At 44.2% G+C, this 19,034-nt stretch overlaps 1 protein-coding gene across 1 annotated transcript in view; it reads right to left on the bottom strand.

Moving 5' to 3' along the window:
- mei1 (meiotic double-stranded break formation protein 1) overlaps positions 1-19,034 on the bottom strand; it is a gene marked incomplete at both ends in the record, with an annotated part of 133,097 nt that overhangs the window by 48,557 nt on the left and 65,506 nt on the right. The window contains 2 exons of the mRNA XM_080776466.1: positions 14,941-15,038; positions 16,891-16,951. Of these exons, the coding sequence (XP_080632592.1) occupies positions 14,941-15,038; positions 16,891-16,951 (159 nt within the window). The remainder of the gene's footprint in view (positions 1-14,940; positions 15,039-16,890; positions 16,952-19,034) is intronic.

The following is a 19,034-nucleotide window of genomic DNA, read 5'->3' as shown; positions in this document are numbered from 1 at the left end:
GATGGAGAGAGAGAGAGATGGATGGAGAGAGAGAGAGAGACAGAGACAGAGAGGGAGAGATAGAGAGACAGAGACAGACAGACAGAGAGAGAGACAGACAGAGAGGGATGGATAGAGGGAGGGAGGGACAGTGAATCCAGGACAGATAAGAGAACGACAGAGATTGATGATGTTACTTATAATTCTGTGGTTTTTATAATTACCCCAAATTAATTCAACTAAAAAGGGATCAAGCTAGAAAGAGAGAGAGAGAGAGAGAGAGAGAGAGAGAGGGGACAAAGATGCAAGGGGAAAAAAGGCTATAAACCAAAAGGACAGTGCTCATTTATTAACCCGTTTTGGGCGGGAACCCTTTTGGTGTTTTAAACATTATGTTATAATTTAGCTATTGAAAAATCGTGAAAATGTCGCCCAAATGTTCGAATATATTCTTTCAGAGCAAAAGTTTTTAAAATCTTTGCTTCTGCAACAACATAATTATTTTCAGATGGTGGTCGACGGCCAATTTCATATATTTTTGGGTGTTCCTCCACTGACACAGAAACATGAGGTTTTTCAGAAAAGTGTCAGGATTTAGAAGGCATTTGTAGAATCGTCCTCAGGTCTAAATGAGATAAAAACTTAAAAGCCTAACAGGCAGAATGTGTTGTATGGATATAACCAGTACAGCACAGACAGACAGCACTATGGTGGCTTTGTGGGAACAGTGGTCTTGAGGGACCTCATGTGGATATGATATTTTTTTGTGACTGTCAAAACGTCAAAACATATAAAATAGAAACTGATGCGGAAACACTGTGACATGGATGGCTTTTTAATGGTGTTGTTTTTAAGAACTTTATCTTGGTATAAACGGGACCTGTGGGAATAATGGAGCAAAAGGGGTTGCATTTTAACCCATTTTGGGCGGAAACCCCATTTTTTGGTGTTAGCATTACGTTATGCTTTAGCTATTTTAAAAATAGCAGATCTACAAGCTCGTAGCGCGCCACCGAGTGGCGCGCTACGAGCTTGTAGGTCTGTTATTTTTAGAAAAATCGAAGAGCGACTGACATAGAAGACATTTTTTTTAAATCTGATCTCAGGTCAGAATGGAAAACTGTCAGGATGTATAGAAGACATTTTTAGAATCTGATCTCAGGTCAGAATGGGTTAAAGAGAGAAGGAAACAGGAACGGAGGGAGAGATGGAGGAAGAATTCGAGGGAGGCTCCCATGCAGTGGTGGAAAAAGTATACTTGCATGTTTTACTTAAGTAAAAGTTCTTAAAGGAGCATTCAGTGATTTGGGCGATTTGGAAAAAAACACCCGGTCCGCCACCGGTAACAAGATGTGCACATGCACGCACTACAGTGGACACACACACACACACACACACACACACACACACACACACACACACCACAGGCCAACAGCACACACACCAAGGCCCGCCCACCCCCAGTCCCCTACTCTATCCTGATTGGATGAAGGCTAGGCCACCTATAGCCAAAAAACGAAACCTATGTTTTTTTGACCCCCTCAGGGGTTAACTGGGGACAGGGAGGAACTCCTTATATGGTCAGCACACTCTATAGTAGGGAGGACTATCACAACAAAACAAAAAAAAATAAGTGATATTTGAATTAAGTTATAGATATACTCAAGTAATCAGTGACAAAAGGTAGTCGACGAACATTTTTTTGACATGGTATTAGTCGACAACATGAATACCGGAAGACTCGCCCCGGTGCGTGCCCGTTTTTTCCTCCCGGAGTTTTCACCAGTGAGGGGGATAACTTTGTAATATGCTATTGGCTGTTTGTATTCTTTTTGGAAAAATATAAAAAGATACTCCTGTAGAAAGGCTATATTATTTTACTTATATTGACCCTATAAACAATTTAGTATTATTTAGTATATTATGTAAGGTTTGGCCCCCTCAAATGGTACCTCGTCAGATAATCCCCACATTATCCTACAACAACTTCTGTGAACAGACTTCACTGTAGTAGCTTTTCATAAATTATATTCGTACTTAGGCTGTTCTGCTGTCATGAAAGTTTATAGTTAGAGAAATTCAAAGTCCAGCCGTCTGCTGTCCAGCCTCTCCCACCAACCCCTCACTGGGGAAAATTCTGGGAGGAAAACAAAAGCGGGGCGAGTCTTCTTGTTACCGACGACATCAGCACTGCAGTTAGACGCCAATACAACTGCTCAGATACCCTTCTTAACCCATTCTGAACGGGAACCCATTTTGGTGTCAGCATCATGTTATGCTTTAGCTATTGAAAAATAGCAGATCTACAAGCTCATAGCGCGCCACCGAGTGGCGCGCTACGAGCTTGTAGGTCTGCTATTTTAGAAAAAACTAAGAACGACTGACATTTTTTAGAAACTGATCTCAGGTCAGAATGGGTTAATCAGACCAGTGTGTGTCCAGTGGAAACCTTGTATGAATCTGATCTCAGGTCAGAATGGGTTAATTCCAGGGTATACGTAGACACACGTGGAGCAACACAGAGGACACAGACAGACAGACAGACAGACAGACAGACAGACAGACAGACAGACAGACAGACCGCCGCAGGGAGGAAGAGTGAATTAATTATAGAACGACTGAGAGAGAGAGAGAGAGAGTAAAGGCAAGGCTGACACGTCCTCATTCACCTCTATAGGGAGAGAGAGAGAGAGAGAGAGAGAGAGAGAGAGACAGAGATAGAGAGACAGAGAGAGAGAGAGAGAGAGAGAGAGAGGAGTGATGTGTTGATGATGGAGGAGAAAGATGGAACAGAGGCAAACCGACCCGCAGGCTACAAACAGTGGGAAGATGCAACCTGTTTATCCCCCCCAGGGACTCTGGATGGATGGAGACAGGAAAGAGACAGGAGGAGGAGGAAGAAACCAAGAGAGAGGGGGAGTAGGGGAGGAGTTAAGGACACCGACACTTAAGAGTATATATATTAACCCATTCTGACCTGAGATCAGATTCATAGTGAGGTTTCCACTGGACACACACTGGTCTGATTATAACCCATTCTGACCTGAGATCAGATTCTAAAAAAATGTCAGTCGTTCGTTCGATTTTTCAAAAATAGCAGACCTACAAGCTCGTAGCGCGCCACTCGGTGGCGCGCTACGAGCTTGTAGATCTGCTATTTTTCAATAGCTATAAAGCATGACATGATGCTAAACACCAAAAGGGGTTCCCGTTCAGAATAGGTTAATAGAGACGGCACCCGGAGGAAAATACTGAAAAATAAAATATTAATATTAATAAAGTTATTAATGCTGCTGTCCGCATGTTGAGCTGGGTTCTTTGCTATCTGCAGTAGCAGATGTAACAACCATCACCCATATCTAAGAGATACTGTACCATATATGAAGTGAATTCTTATGGTTATTTGTCATATTACTCGCGAGGCATCTCTCGCGAGCAAAACTCAAAAAGTCACAGGGGTTTGCGTTTGTAAACCTATAGATTTGTCTTGGTCTGTGGGAACGAGGGAATTACATTTCAGCATTTTCAAAATTGCCCCTTGAAATTTGAGTCATCGATGATGAATGCATTTATAAATACATTTGAACACTTTCATCTTGCAAGATATACTGTACCACCGGCGTCTTGGAGAGGGCATACAGAAGGAAATGCGTAAAGCTCAGACAGAGAGAGAGAGAGAAGTCTGGTTGATTTTTTATAATAACAGATGATTCCTTTTAATACTAGAGTATAGTGGGTGTGCGCATGCATAAAGTGAATGAAAAATCTAGTGCCAAAGTGAGTTTAATGTTGTTTAACCCATTCTGAACGGGAACCCATTTTGGTGTTAGCATCATGTCGTGCTTTAGCTATTGAAAAATAGCAGATCTACAAGCTCATAGCGCGCCACCGAGTGGCGCGCTACGAGCTTGTAGGTCTGCTATTTTTTGAAAAATCGACTGACATTTTTATAGAATCTGATCTCAGGTCAGAATGGGTTCATCAGACCAGTGTGTGTCCAGTGGAAACCTCGTATGAATCTGATCTCAGGTCAGAATGGGTTAATACTAGAGTATAGTGGGTGTGCGCATGCATAGAGTGAATGAAAAATCAAGTAGCAAATTGAGTGCCAAAGTGAGTTTAATGTTGTTTAACACCGTTTAAATCAGATAGGACTTTTCTGTTTAGATGTCTGGGCTGTCAAGGCCAGAAAGTAGTTTTTTGCAGTAGTAGTTCTAGGCGTTTCCGCATAGAGCACCGAAGTCTGACGTCACTTTCAGTAGAGGGCGTCAGTCCCCAGGTTCATCAGTAGAGGGCGTCAGTCCCCAGGTTCATGTATTTGTTTAGTTGCATTGAAATCCCCATAGGGGGGGATTTTAGATCGCCTCATATAACAACTGTGTTTGAAAAATAAACATGTCACCCCGGCCGCTTCGCTCATATGGATATGAAGAATCAACTGACTGAGAGAAAACGCTAATGTTACTGCTGCTGAATTAGTTAGATTTTCGCTAGAAGCAGACTGTATCATATATGAGTGACTGACTGTTGCAAACGATACAGAGACACCTCCCTGACCATAACGCAGAGACAGCTTGTTTATTTTTGGACCACAACGCTTATATGAAACGATTTTAAGATGAGCCCATGTTATTCTCCATAGAGAAATTACTCCCGCGAACCAGGGGAATCGTACGTCAGGACTTCGGTGCTCTATATCGGACCCACTAAGATCACAGTTTTGTGAAAGACGTATCAGTACTGGTGCTCAAAGCCTTTCATGTGAAGGACCCACAGAATCATCTGTATTTGGCCATCGACCACCATCTGAAAATATGTTGTTCCGGGGACCCCCACGGAAGCAAATATATGAGTTAAAAACGTTCACTGTGAAAGAATATATAAATTCAAATATTTGCGCCACATTTTTCAAAAATTGCAAATGCGAATGCTGTTTTTCAACAGCTAAAGTTTCATATAGTGGTTACAAGCTATGAGGTGACACAGATGCGTAAGTAAGTAAGTAGCCTTGCTGAGCCATGAGGCCCATAGGGGCAGGAGCCTATCTCCTGTTTCTGTAGCCATGAGGCCCATAGGGGCAGGAGCCTATCTCCTGTTTCTGTAGCCATGAGGCCCATAGGGGCAGGAGCCTATCTCCTGTTTCTGTAGCCATGAGGCCCATAGGGGCAGGAGCCTATCTCCTGTTTCTGTAGCCATGAGGCCCATAGGGGCAGGAGCCTATCTCCTGTTTCTGTATAGCCATGAGGCCCATAGGGGCAGGAGCCTATCTCCTGTTTCTGTATAGCCATGAGGCCCATAGGGGCAGGAGCCTATCTCCTGTTTCTGTAGCCATGAGGCCCATAGGGCAGGAGGCTATCTCCTGTTTCTGTAGCCATGAGGCCCATAGGGGCAGGAGCCTATCTCCTGTTTCTGTATAGCCATGAGGCCCATATGGGCAGGAGCCTATCTCCTGTTTCTGTAGCCATGAGGCCCATAGGGGCAGGAGCCTATCTCCTGTTTCTGTATAGCCATGAGGCCCATAGGGGCAGGAGCCTATCTCCTGTTTCTGTAGCCATGAGGCCCATAGGGGCAGGAGCCTATCTCCTGTTTCTGTAGCCATGAGGCCCATAGGGCAGGAGGCTATCTCCTGTTTCTGTATAGCCATGAGGCCCATATGGGCAGGAGCCTATCTCCTGTTTCTGTAGCCATGAGGCCCATAGGGGCAGGAGCCTATCTCCTGTTTCTGTAGCCATGAGGCCCATAGGGCAGGAGGCTATCTCCTGTTTCTGTAGCGTGAGGCAGCTTGATGTACAAGTACACCCCCTGGACATGACGCTAGTTATTAACTAGCATCATGTATGCTAGTATGTCGCAGGGACTAACCCCCAATCCAACCCTTGATGCTGCGTGTCAAGCAAGGAGGCATTGGGTCCCATTTTTACAGTCTTTGGTATGACCCGGCCGGGGATCGAACCCCGACCTCCCAGTCTCAGGGCGGACACTCTAACCACAAGGCCACTGATCTGTAGTACACAGATGCGTCCTCAGGTCTAAAGGCTTTACCAAGTCTACTTTACCTTTCCTCACTGGAAACTGTAAACAGAAGCACGGAGGGATAAAGAACTAGGTATAAATGCCTACACAGGGAGAGAGAGGACAGGTTTATACAGGGAGAGAGAGGACAGGTTTATACAGGGAGAGAGAGGACAGGTTTATACAGGGAGAGAGAGGACAGGTTTATACAGGGAGAGAGAGGACAGGTTTATACAGGGAGAGAGAGGACAGGTTTATACAGGGAGAGAGAGGACAGGTTTATACAGGGAGAGAGAGAGGACAGGTTTATACAGGGAGAGAGAGGACAGGTTTATACACAGGGAGAGAGAGGACAGGTTTATACAGGGAGAGAGAGGACAGGTTTATACAGGGAGAGAGAGGACAGGTTTATACAGGGAGAGAGAGGACAGGTTTATACAGGGAGAGAGAGAGGACAGGTTTATACAGGGAGAGAGAGGACAGGTTTATACAGGGAGAGAGAGGACAGGTTTATACAGGGAGAGAGAGGACAGGTTTATACAGGGAGAGAGAGGACAGGTTTATACAGGGAGAGAGAGGACAGGTTTATACAGGGAGAGAGAGGACAGGTTTATACAGGGAGAGAGAGGACAGGTTTATACAGGGAGAGAGAGGACAGGTTTATACAGGGAGAGAGAGGACAGGTTTATACAGGGAGAGAGAGGACAGGTTTATACAGGGAGAGAGAGGACAGGTTTATACAGGGAGAGAGAGGACAGGTTTATACAGGGAGAGAGAGGACAGGTTTATACAGGGAGAGAGAGGACAGGTTTATACAGGGAGAGAGAGGACAGGTTGTACTGAAACAAACGAGTCTGGAGGGAGGTACGGAAAGTATGGTGGGGAGAGAGGGATAGAACACGCACAGATGCACACACGCACGCTAACACGCACGCACACACACACACACACACACACACACACACACACACGCACACACACACACACACACACACACACACACACACACACACACACGCACACACACACACACACACACACGCACGCACGCACGCACGCTCACACACACAAATTAAAGCACAATCAAATGTGAAACAGAGACAGCGAGATGGAACAATGAGAGAGAGAGAGAGAGAGAGAGAGGGTGATGAGGAGGGAGGGAAGGCAGAGGAATGGAGTTGAGTAATTAAGCCCTGCAGCAAAGAAAGGGGATGGCTCTATAACAACAGCACAGCAACAGCTAGTGTTCTCTAGGGCAGTTGATGGAAAGTACATTTCACTTTAAGTATTGTATACTTATTATGGGCCTGGACCGTGGCTCAGCGGTCCAGTGGGCCTGGACCGTGGCTCAGCGGTCCAGGCACCTTGCCCGCGACAGCCTTTACTGCATGTCATTCTGACATTCTGCCCAATGACTATGTTTTTAGGTACATTCTGACCTGAGATCAGATTCTATATAAATGACAGTTTTCTGAAAAAGCTATGTTTCTATGTCGGTCGTTCTTCGATTTTTCAAAAAAATAGCAGACCTAACAAGCTCGTTACGAGCTTGTAGGTCTGCTATTTTTCAATAGCTAAAGCATAACATGATGCTACAACACCAAAAGGGAAAGTACATTTTGAAGCCGACGTACTCTTACTCAAGTGAATTTTGGATTTCTACTATTTCTACACTGCAGTATCGATACTCATACTTGAATAAAACACGTGAGCACTTTTTCTTTGTCCACACCTCACTGGGGATGAAGGAAGAATACACAAGTAGTGAGCATGAGGAGAGAGAGAGAGAGAGATAGAGGGAGAGAGAGAGAGAGAGGGAGAGAGAGAGTACAGAAGAGAACATGAAAGGGAACAGAGAGGTAAAGTTAGAGAGAGCGAGGGGCGAAGGTTCACTGAAACATGGTTATTGTGACAGAGAGGAGCTGCAGTTCCTCTAATCCTCTATACTCTGTGTCTGCAGGGAGACTTTTAAACAAAGAGGACTTTATTCCTTCACTGTATGCTAAGACTATAGAGAGAGAGATATACAGAGAGAGAGAGAGAGAGAGATACAGAGAGAGAGAGAGAGACAGACCTGGCTGCCCAGAGAGGAGAGGCTGTGCTGTCACTGTGATGACGGAGCTATAGAGACAGAGTTATACACTTCTTAACACAATGTAAAAAAACTACACAAATATTAGAGAGGAGTTCTTCCCAAAATTTGAAACAAATTGCCCAGAATTCGTAAGTATGACAGAAAGGGAAAAATTACCGGGGTGCGCACGCTTTTCCGACACACCGAAGATCCGAAGCGGGGGGGGGACATGCGATGCGATGCGAAAAAGCGATGGTCCGACATGCGCTGCTCCCGTGCTTGCGGTTAGGGTTAGGTTAGGATTGAGGTTTCGGATCAATAGTATGTCGGAACTAAAGCCTGCACCCAAAATTACCACTCCTTCTGGGGGAACAGAAAGAATGTGCAGTTTTGGCTGCAAAATATGTCAATAATTCCTGTCACAAGAAAAGGGACAACCAGTAATGGCATATAGTATATGCCATTTTTTTATTTTCTGCACCACCTGCTTTATTTTATTTTATTTTTATTTATTTTTTCATGTCATTGATATTATGTTGTTATGTTGTTGTTTGTCATATCTGTGATTGTGCTTTGGCAACACTTGTAAAATGTCATGCCAATAAAGCCTGTTGAATTGAATTGAGAGAGAGAGAGAGAGAGAGAGACAGAGAGAGACAGAGAGAGAGAGAGAGAGAGAGAAAAAAGCAGTTTAAAACCCTATATTCTTCCCTTCACATCTAGCAGTGGATGGCCGCACATCATAGACACACGCACGCCCAGGGTAATAGTATTAGTATGTATGTGTACTGTACTGTAGTTTATGTAACAGGGTAATAGTATTAGTATGTATGTGTACTGTACTGTAGTTTATGTAACAGGGTAATAGTATTAGTATGTATGTGTACTGTACTGTAGTTTATGTAACAGGGTAACAGTATTAGTATGTATGTGTACTGTACTGTAGTTTATGTAACAGGGTAATAGTATTAGTATGTATGTGTACTGTACTGTAGTTTATGTAACAGGGTAATAGTATTAGTATGTATGTGTACTGTACTGTAGTTTATGTAACAGGGTAACAGTATTAGTACGTATGTGTACTGTACTGTAGTTTATGTAACAGGGTAACAGTATTAGTACGTATGTGTACTGTACTGTAGTTTATGTAACAGGGTAACAGTATTAGTATGTATGTGTACTGTACTGTAGTTTATGTAACAGGGTAACAGTATTAGTACGTATGTGTACTGTACTGTAGTTTATGTAACAGGGTAACAGTATTAGTACGTATGTGTACTGTACTGTAGTTTACTTAACAGGGTAACAGTATTAGTACGTATGTGTACTGTACTGTAGTTTATGTAACAGGGTAACAGTATTAGTACGTATGTGTACTGTACTGTAGTTTATGTAACAGGGTAACAGTATTAGTACGTATGTGTACTGTACTGTAGTTTATGTAACAGGGTAACAGTATTAGTATGTATGTGTACTGTACTGTAGTTTATGTAACAGGGTAACAGTATTAGTACGTATGTGTACTGTACTGTAGTTTATGTAACAGGGTAACAGTATTAGTATGTATGTGTACTGTACTGTAGTTTATGTAACAGGGTAACAGTATTAGTATGTATGTGTACTGTAGTTTATGTAACAGGGTAACAGTATTAGTATGTATGTGTACTGTACTGTAGTTTATGTAACAGGGTAACAGTATTAGTACGTATGTGTACTGTACTGTAGTTTATGTAACAGGGTAACAGTATTAGTATGTATGTGTACTGTACTGTAGTTTATGTAACAGGGTAACAGTATTAGTATGTATGTGTACTGTACTGTAGTTTATGTAACAGGGTAACAGTATTAGTATGTATGTGTACTGTACTGTAGTTTATGTAACAGGGTAACAGTATTAGTACGTATGTGTACTGTACTGTAGTTTATGTAACAGGGTAACAGTATTAGTACGTATGTGTACTGTACTGTAGTTTATGTAACAGGGTAACAGTATTAGTATGTATGTGTACTGTACTGTAGTTTATGTAACAGGGTAACAGTATTAGTATGTATGTGTACTGTACTGTAGTTTATGTAACAGGGTAACAGTATTAGTACGTATGTGTACTGTACTGTAGTTTATGCAACAGGGTAACAGTATTAGTACGTATGTGTATTGTACTGTAGTTTATGTAACAGGGTATCTGCTTGTTTAGGCAAGTCAGATTTAACGTTTTAAATACCTTTAATTATATTTAATAGTGTGAGCGTGTATAGATCTGTCAAAGCTACAGGTAGTGTTGGCAAGTACAGTGGTCATTATATAAAGTGTAAAACAACATTGGACAATAAAGTTTGACAGTCAGGCCCACTTTTTTTAAATCTTAACCTGATTGCTTGTGCTCGCTGTAATAAAGCACAAAATCTGGCAACCAACCAAAATGGCCAAAGTGTCTGGTTTCATAGACCTGCGTGCTTGTTTATGTGAAATCTGGCAACCCTGTTATTTCTTTTTTGGCGGTGATCGTAGCACATGATAGCATCGTGTAAGGGGGCGTGAATCTAGTTTGTGTCCGAGCATAGGCATGGTAACGCCCCGCCTGCCTGTGATTGGCCTATACCGACACTGCGTCCTCCGAGACGCAAACTAGATTTGCGAGACGGCATCAGGCAGTCATGCTGCTGATGGCGTCACGAATAAATACAGTTTGATACAGTCAGGCCAAAGTTGCTTATGTTATAACCTGACTGCTTGTGCTTGCTCTCAGCACAGAGTCTGTCAACCCTGGCCAAGTCGGCCAAAGTATGTTGTTTCAAAGACCTGATTGTTTGTTTATGTGAAATCTGGCAACCCTGTTTGTTTATGTGGTGATCCCAGTCACATGACAGCAGCAGGCAGGCATGAATAAATACGCGTGGATATGTGTGTCATTTTAACAAATACTGTGCAGTGTTTTAAGCATTATTTTAAACTTTAGCTATTGAAAAATAGCAGATCTACAAGCTACATAGCGCGGCACTTAGATCGAGTGGCGCGCTACGAGCTTGTAGGTCTGCTATTTTTGAAAAATCGAAGAACGACTGACATAGAACAAACTTTTTCAGAAAACTGTCAGGATGTGGAAGACATTTTTTTGAATCTGATCTCAGGTCAGAATGGGAACGGACACAAATGACGAGACTGGAGAACGTCGTCAACACAAACTTTACATTCTGTTAAAATAAAATGTTCCAAAGGACCGAGAGATGATGGAAGGGGAGAGAGAGAGAGAGAAAGAGCTTCTTCTTCTAAAACTAAGACGAGAAATGTTCGTCGACTACCTTTTTTCACTGACGAAAACTAAATGGAAACTAAACGAAAACTAAGCTATGACGACTAAAACTATAAGACTAAATATATCGACAATTTCGTCATGAAATAAAAACGAGACTAAAATGGTATAAAGGGACTAGTAGTGGACAAGAGATCCAGTATAAGTCATATTACACATGGTTGCATGCTGAAAATAGCCGATCTACAAGCTCACAACGCGTCACGCTGCGACGCGTTGTGAGCTTGTAGATCGGCTATTTTCAGCAAGTATAAAATCTGCCATTATGACGGCATCAAGGCCCGCCAAAAAACACATTTTAGTCGACTAAATAAATCACCTGTAGATTTAGTCGACAAAAATTGCATGACATTTAGTCGACTAAAACTAGACTAACACCGATACATTCCAGGTGACTAAAATAAATGTGACTAAAACTAAGTGAAAACTATTCAAGAGAGACTAAAATGACTAAAACTAAAATAGAAATGTGCTTGCCAAAAACAACACTGGTGCAGAGATGGAGAGAGAGAGAGAGAGAGAGAGAGAAAGAGTGGGATGGAATGCTAAGGGAGATGATGATGAGGATGAGAAAATAACCCATTCTGAACGGGAACCCATTCTGGTGTCAGCACTCAGCATCATGTTATGCTTTAGCTATTTGAAAAATAGCAGATCTACAAGCTCATAGCGCGCCACCGAGTGGCGCGCTACGAGCTTGTAGGTCTGCTATTTTTGAAAAATCGAATAGCGACTGACATTTTTAGAATCTGATCTCAGGTCAGAATGGGTTATAATCAGACCAGTGTGTGTCCAGTGGGAACCTCGTATGAATCTGATCTCAGGTCAGAATGGGATAAACAAACGAGAAAAGGCCGGGGGGGGGGGGATCATGGCAGTAGGAAAATCGAACGAACGAACGAACAGATGGCAAACTCGCTAACACACACTCACTAACACACACTCACTAACACACACTCACTAACACACACTCACTAACACACACTCACGGCAGAACAAGGCCAGCAGGGACCCATCAGGGCCGACTGCAGAGGAGTAGATGTTCTTTAAAACACAGCTTTTTACTCTAGCATTTGGCTTTTAGAGTCCTTTGATTTAAATGTGTTGTTGTTGACTCACTGTTTCACCTATTTCATTATCTTTTTTTTTATGCATGTTTTTATGTTGTTTGGTGTTTTTCGGCATTTTTGGGCATCTTTGATTCATGTGCCTTGATTGTTATGTTGTTTGATATTTTCTAGTTTTATATACTTTGTACTTTGTTTGTCTTGTAAAGCACTTTGCGCTGCACTCGTGTCATGAAAGGTGCTCTATAAATAGAGTTTATTATTATTATTATTATTAGAGTGGAGCCCATAAATGGAGATAAATATGGAGAAAAGTGCAAATACCTCGTACTCCACCACTGCACAGGAGGAAGTAAAGTAACTCGAACCATACGAGTAAAACGGCCGTAAGAGTGAAAGAACGTCCTGACGGATGGATGAAGAAGACAGATGAGGAGAGAGATGGAGGAGACAGCAGAGAGAGAGAGAGAGATGGAGGAGACAGCAGAGAGAGAGAGAGACAGTCTGACACACACAGGAGGACAACTTGTGCTGCACAATTTGGGGGTCCTTGACATGAAAAAGTTTGGTAAACACTGGATTTCCTACAGCATACCAATCATACCACTCACTCAAGGCCTATTCATAGTCTGGATTTTCGGTGGTGAGGTGACCACCGCTCCGGTGGTGAGCTGACCACCGGGGCTGAAATAACGTTGAGCGGTGGTGAGTAAAAACAGAGAGAAGGGCTGGAGCGGTGGCGGTGGTTTGCTCTTCACCGCGGCTCGTGACGTCATGTTGTAGTTCGGTGGTCACCTCAGTGACGTCATGTTGTAGTTCGGTGGTCACCTCAGTGACGTCATGTTGTAGTTCGGTGGTCACCTCAGTGACGTCATGTTGTAGTTCGGTGGTCACCTCACCACCGAAAGTCCAGACTATGTATGAGCCTTTAGTCACTCACTCACTCACTCACTCAGTCACTTGAAACAAACATAAAATCAAGACCATCAGGACAGGAGGAAGGAGAAGACGAATGTAAGGAAAGGACAGACATCATCATCCTTTTTCTTTGTTTTCCGGCCAGTAATCTTCCACTGGCCTATAAAGTAAAGGGCCTTTCCCCCTTTTATCACCAGGGGCCATCGTCGTACATGAGAATCTGTTCGGCGGCTGAACTGGGCGTGCTTTGAATGAAACAACATCGATAAATAACATCAACAAACAAGTCGAGGCAACGAAGCACCAGGGAGTTGGTCGTGTAGAGGCACATGATGGGTAAACACTAAACATCAACAGGAAGTTAGGAGTTAGGAGCGAAGGAAAGATGAAAGTTGAGCATGCATATAGCTGTGGGAAAAGATGGAGGGCCACTATAGTTCCACACTCACTCCAGAGGGCCACTATAGTTCCACACTCACTCCAGAGGGCCACTATAGTTCCACACTCACTCCAGAGGGCCACTATAGTTCCACACTCACTCCAGAGGGCCACTATAGTTCCACACTCACTCCAGAGGGCCACTATAGTTCCACACTCACTCCAGAGGGCCACTATAGTTCCACACTCACTCCAGAGGGCCACTATAGTTCCACACTCACTCCAGAGGGCCACTATAGTTCCACACTCACTCCAGAGGGCCACTATAGTTCCACACTCACTCCAGAGGGCCACTATAGTTCCACACTCACTCCAGAGGGCCACTATAGTTCCACACTCACTCCAGAGGGCCACTATAGTTCCACACTCACTCCAGAGGGCCACTATAGTTCCACACTCACTCCAGAGGGCCACTATAGTTCCACACTCACTCCAGAGGGCCACTATAGTTCCACACTCACTCCAGAGGGCCACTATAGTTCCACACTCACTCCAGAGGGCCACTATAGTTCCACACTCACTCCAGAGGGCCACTATACTGTAGTTCCACACTCACTCCAGAGGGCCACTATAGAGCGTCGCAGTCCCGCACCCTCGAGAGACCCGGAGAATAAATCCCCGTTCATTTTCCTCATAGACTTTTCAGAAAGTATTTATTTAAAGACGTTTACGCCGCGGACAAAGCCAACTCTTGTCGTGACAAATCATGGGCCAAACAAATAATTAGAAAGTAGAAAAAAAACGGCATGTTGCAACACTTTTTTTGTTGTTTTTCTTCTTTGAAAATATTGTGTTCATTGGGATTTATTTCCTGGGCCTCATGGCGTCGTCATGAAAGGGTGGTGGGACTGCGACGCTCTATAGTGTTTGTTTGTTGTTTTCAAGCTCACAACGCGTCGCAGCGCAACGCATTGTGAGCTTGTAGATCTGCTATTTTCAGCAAGTGTAAAAATCAGTCATTGCGACGGCATCAAGGACCGCCAAAATACATTTTAGACTAAAATCTACAGGTGATTTAGTCGACTAAAACTAAATGAAAATTAAATTAAACTAAATTCAAGAGACTAATGACTAAAACTAAAATCTAAATATGCTGCCAAAAACAACAGTGGTGTGTTGTTTACGGTGCTGTTTGCATTACCTTGCTGCTGGCTGCTTGATGCAGGGTCTTGCTGAGACAGGAGACACATACTGAGTTTGTGCAGAAAACCACAGCAAGACGCATTCAGACTCTGGTTCCTAAAAAAACACAGCAAGAGAGAGAATTAACCCATTTAGAGACCCGAGGACGATTCTACAATGTCTTCTAAATCCTGACAGTTTTCTGGAAAACCCCCATGTTTCTATGTCAGTGGTTCTCAAACATTTTCATGTCAAGGACCCCAAAATATGTCGTTCCAGGGACTCCCCTAGAAGCACGAGTTAAAAACGCTCGCTCTGAGAGAATATATTATATTCCAAATTTGCGCTATACATTTTCACGATTTTAAAAACAATAGCAGACCTATACAAGCTCATAGCGCGGCACTCGGTGCCACGCTATGAGCTTGTAGATCTGCTATTTTTCAATAGCTAAAAGTGTAACATATAATCCTTAAAACACCAAAAGGAAGGTTCCCGCCCGAAATGGGTTAAGAGAACAGATAGAATACATAATCGAGGCCACAGCAGAGAGAAGTCTGAGATAACGAAGGAGGGGGGAGGGGTACTTTGAATTCAGACTTTAACCCATTCTGACCTGAGATCAGATTCATACGAGGTTTCCACTGGACACACACTGGTCTGATTAACCCATTCTGACCTGAGATCAGATTCTAAAAATGTCAGTCATTCTTCGATTTTTCAAAAATAGCAGACCTACAAGCTCATAGCGCGCCACTCGGTGGCGCGCTATGAGCTTGTAGATCTGCTATTTTTGGGTTCCCGTTCAGAATGGGTTAACAAATGAACTGCTCCTGGCGGAACGTTCCGTCAGAAGGAATCCAACCAGCAACTGCTTCTGGGCGTAATGTTCCGTCTGATAAGCTTTATTATTATTCTTTTTTTTTCATTATTATTTTGGCTCGGCCTTTCCTTCTTTATAGCGATCCTAGACCGGGTTGTGCAACAGCGCTCATTCCGTCCACCTCCCATTATTATACAGGCTGACTAAAAAGCTGAATAACTCCCAATCTACGGAGCTCTCCATGGTTTGGATAATTAGCACGATGTTCGGAGGTCTTTGCTGAATGTCCGGTGGTCTAGATGGAAACAATGGCGCTTACACCATTTTCGGCGGGAACCCCTTTTGGTGTTATAGCATCATGTTATGCTTTAGCTATTGAAAAATAGCAGATCTACAAGCTCGTAGCGCGCCACCGAGTGGCGCGCTACGAGCTTGTAGGTCTGCTATTTTTGAAAAAAATCGAAGAGCGACTGACATAGAAAGAAATTTTTTAAAATCTGATCTCAGGTCAGAATGGCTTAACGAAGCGGCTGAGAAATGACTCAGTTTGTCTCATGTGTCTGTCTGTCTGTCTGTCTGTCTGTCTGTCTGTCTGTCTGTCTGTCTGACTGACTGACTGACTGACTGACTGACTGACTGACTGACTGACTGACTGTCTGTCTGTCTGTCTGACTGACTGACTGACTGACTGACTGACTGACTGACTGACTGACTGACTGACTGACTGACTGACTGACTGACTGACTGTCTGACTGACTGTCTGTCTGTCTGTCTGTCTGACTGACTGACTGACTGTCTGACTGACTGACTGACTGACTGACAGTCAAGCGCTGCAGTGTTCATGATTTGTGGCATTTTGTGCAAAATGGGCCCCTCCCACAAATAAAATGCTGAAAGCCAATCGTAGCCAATCTGAACGGAATCTGAAAAAGCTGAATTTGTGTGAATATTTGGACAAAATCGGAAGATCTTGTCAGGCGGACATGAACGAGTTGAGTCATGAATGATGGTAAATGGGCCGAAATGTGATGGTGCTGAGGAAGTCCGGCCTGTCGGAGACAATGATGTAATGGAATAAATGGAATTCAAGTATACGAGTGCAAGTTTGTGTCCTTGAGTGCGTGCATGCGTGCGTTCTCCCCTTACCTGTTCCCAGCACAGAGGACAGCTTTGTGGTCCAGGGCTGTCCTGTAGAAACCAGAGGATGCTGAAGAGGAGGAGAGAGAACAATATGGAAGAACAGAAGAGAGTGAGGAGGAGGAGGAGATGACACACACTTCATTTCATTTCAACAGACGGACGGACGGACAGACAGACAGACAGGCACACAGACAGGCAGACACACACACACACACACAGGCAGGCAGACACACACAGACACACACACACACACACACACACACACACACACACACACACACACACACACACACACACACACACACACACACACACACACACACACACACACACACACACACACACACACACACACACACACACACACACACACAGCTGAGCCAGACTTAAAGGCCTTGGTTGGTTTAAGTGCTTCAATAACAGAGAGCTGCGTAGTGCTTATTGGACACTTTCTCTCAAATCCATCTCTTTCTTTCTCTCTCTCACCACCTCTCTGCTGGGGAGAGAGAGGCAGACTCTCACCACCTCTCTGCTGGGGAGAGAGAGAGGCAGACTCTCACCACCTCTCTGCTGGGGAGAGAGAGAGGCAGACTCTCACCACCTCTCTGCTGGGGAGAGAGAGAGGCAGACTCTCACCACCTCTCTGCTGGGGAGAGAGAGAGGCAGACTCTCACCACCTCTCTGCTGGGGAGAGAGAGAGGCAGACTCTCACCACCTCTCTGCTGGGGAGAGAGAGAGGCAGACTCTCACCACCTCTCTGCTGGGGAGAGAGAGAGGCAGACTCTCACCACCTCTCTGCTGGGGAGAGAGAGAGGCAGACTCTCACCACCTCTCTGCTGGGGAGAGAGAGAGGCTGACTCTCACCACCTCTCTGCTGGGGAGAGAGAGAGGCAGACTCTCACCACCTCTCTGCTGGGGAGAGAGAGAGGCAGACTCTCACCACCTCTCTGCTGGGGAGAGAGAGAGGCAGACTCTCACCACCTCTCTGCTGGGGAGAGAGAGAGGCAGACTCTCACCACCTCTCTGCTGGGGAAAGAGAGAGGCAGACTCTCACCACCTCTCTGCTGGGGAGAGAGAGAGGCAGACTCTCACCACCTCTCTGCTGGGGAGAGAGAGAGGCAGACTCTCACCACCTCTCTGCTGGGGAGAGAGAGAGGCAGACTCTCACCACCTCTCTGCTGGGGAGAGAGAGGCAGACTCTCACCACCTCTCTGCTGGGGAGAGAGAGGCAGACTCTCACCACCTCTCTGCTGGGGAGAGAGAGAGGCTGAGACAATTAGGCCTCAATAACAGACTCCAGACAAGACAAAAACACCAACCTCAATTTCAACAATTTTCAACAAATTCAATACCGGCAAACAGGGATGTGGCATATTGTATGAAACACTTCTTTACAACCATTTTCTACCAACACACACGGGTAAACAAATTCACCCTACTGTATATGTCAGCCTTCTGATTGGTCCCTGACTGACTGACTAACCAGCAGGCTCTTTCTGCCTTTATGTTTATGTTGAATTTGATAAAAACATATTTTTTTGAAAACTAAAAACTAAAAACAAACATGGTTGGTATGCCCTGCAGTCACCACGCTTCATCTGTGATGTTCCTTTTTTTACTGACACCAAGTTTAACCCATTCTGACCTGAGATCAGATTCATACGAGGTTTCCACTGGACACACACTGGTCTGATTAACCCATTCTGACCTGAGATCAGATTCTAAAAATGTCAGTGTCGTTCTTCGATTTTTCAAAAATAGCAGACCTACAAGCTCGTAGCGCGCCACTCGGTGGCGCGCTATGAGCTTGTAGATCTGCTGTTTTTCAATAGCTAAAGCATAACATGATGCTAACACCAAAATGGGTTCCCGTTCAGAATGGGTTCAAATAAAAAAATTGCGTGCACAGAACATCAATATAAGGCAACTGAAAAACATGTTATTTCAATGGTATAGTATAGTGGATGGAGAGAGAGGATTTTTGTCCAACCGTGAAACGGCAACCAATGGGTGCGAAGAGGGGGGGGGGGGGGGGGGGGGGCACAGCCACGGGCAGGACTTGACAAAGGTGACCACATTTGACTGAGAGACTGCCATTGGATTTTTTAAAATTTTAGTTTTTTCGTGTCATCTGAAAACAGGGAATCATT

This window comes from Protomyctophum bolini, assembly GCF_963924005.1.
Source record: "Protomyctophum bolini genome assembly, chromosome: 11".
In the NCBI taxonomy this organism is placed as follows: Eukaryota; Metazoa; Chordata; class Actinopteri; order Myctophiformes; family Myctophidae; genus Protomyctophum; species Protomyctophum bolini.
This window is presented reverse-complemented; position numbering and strand designations above follow the sequence as displayed.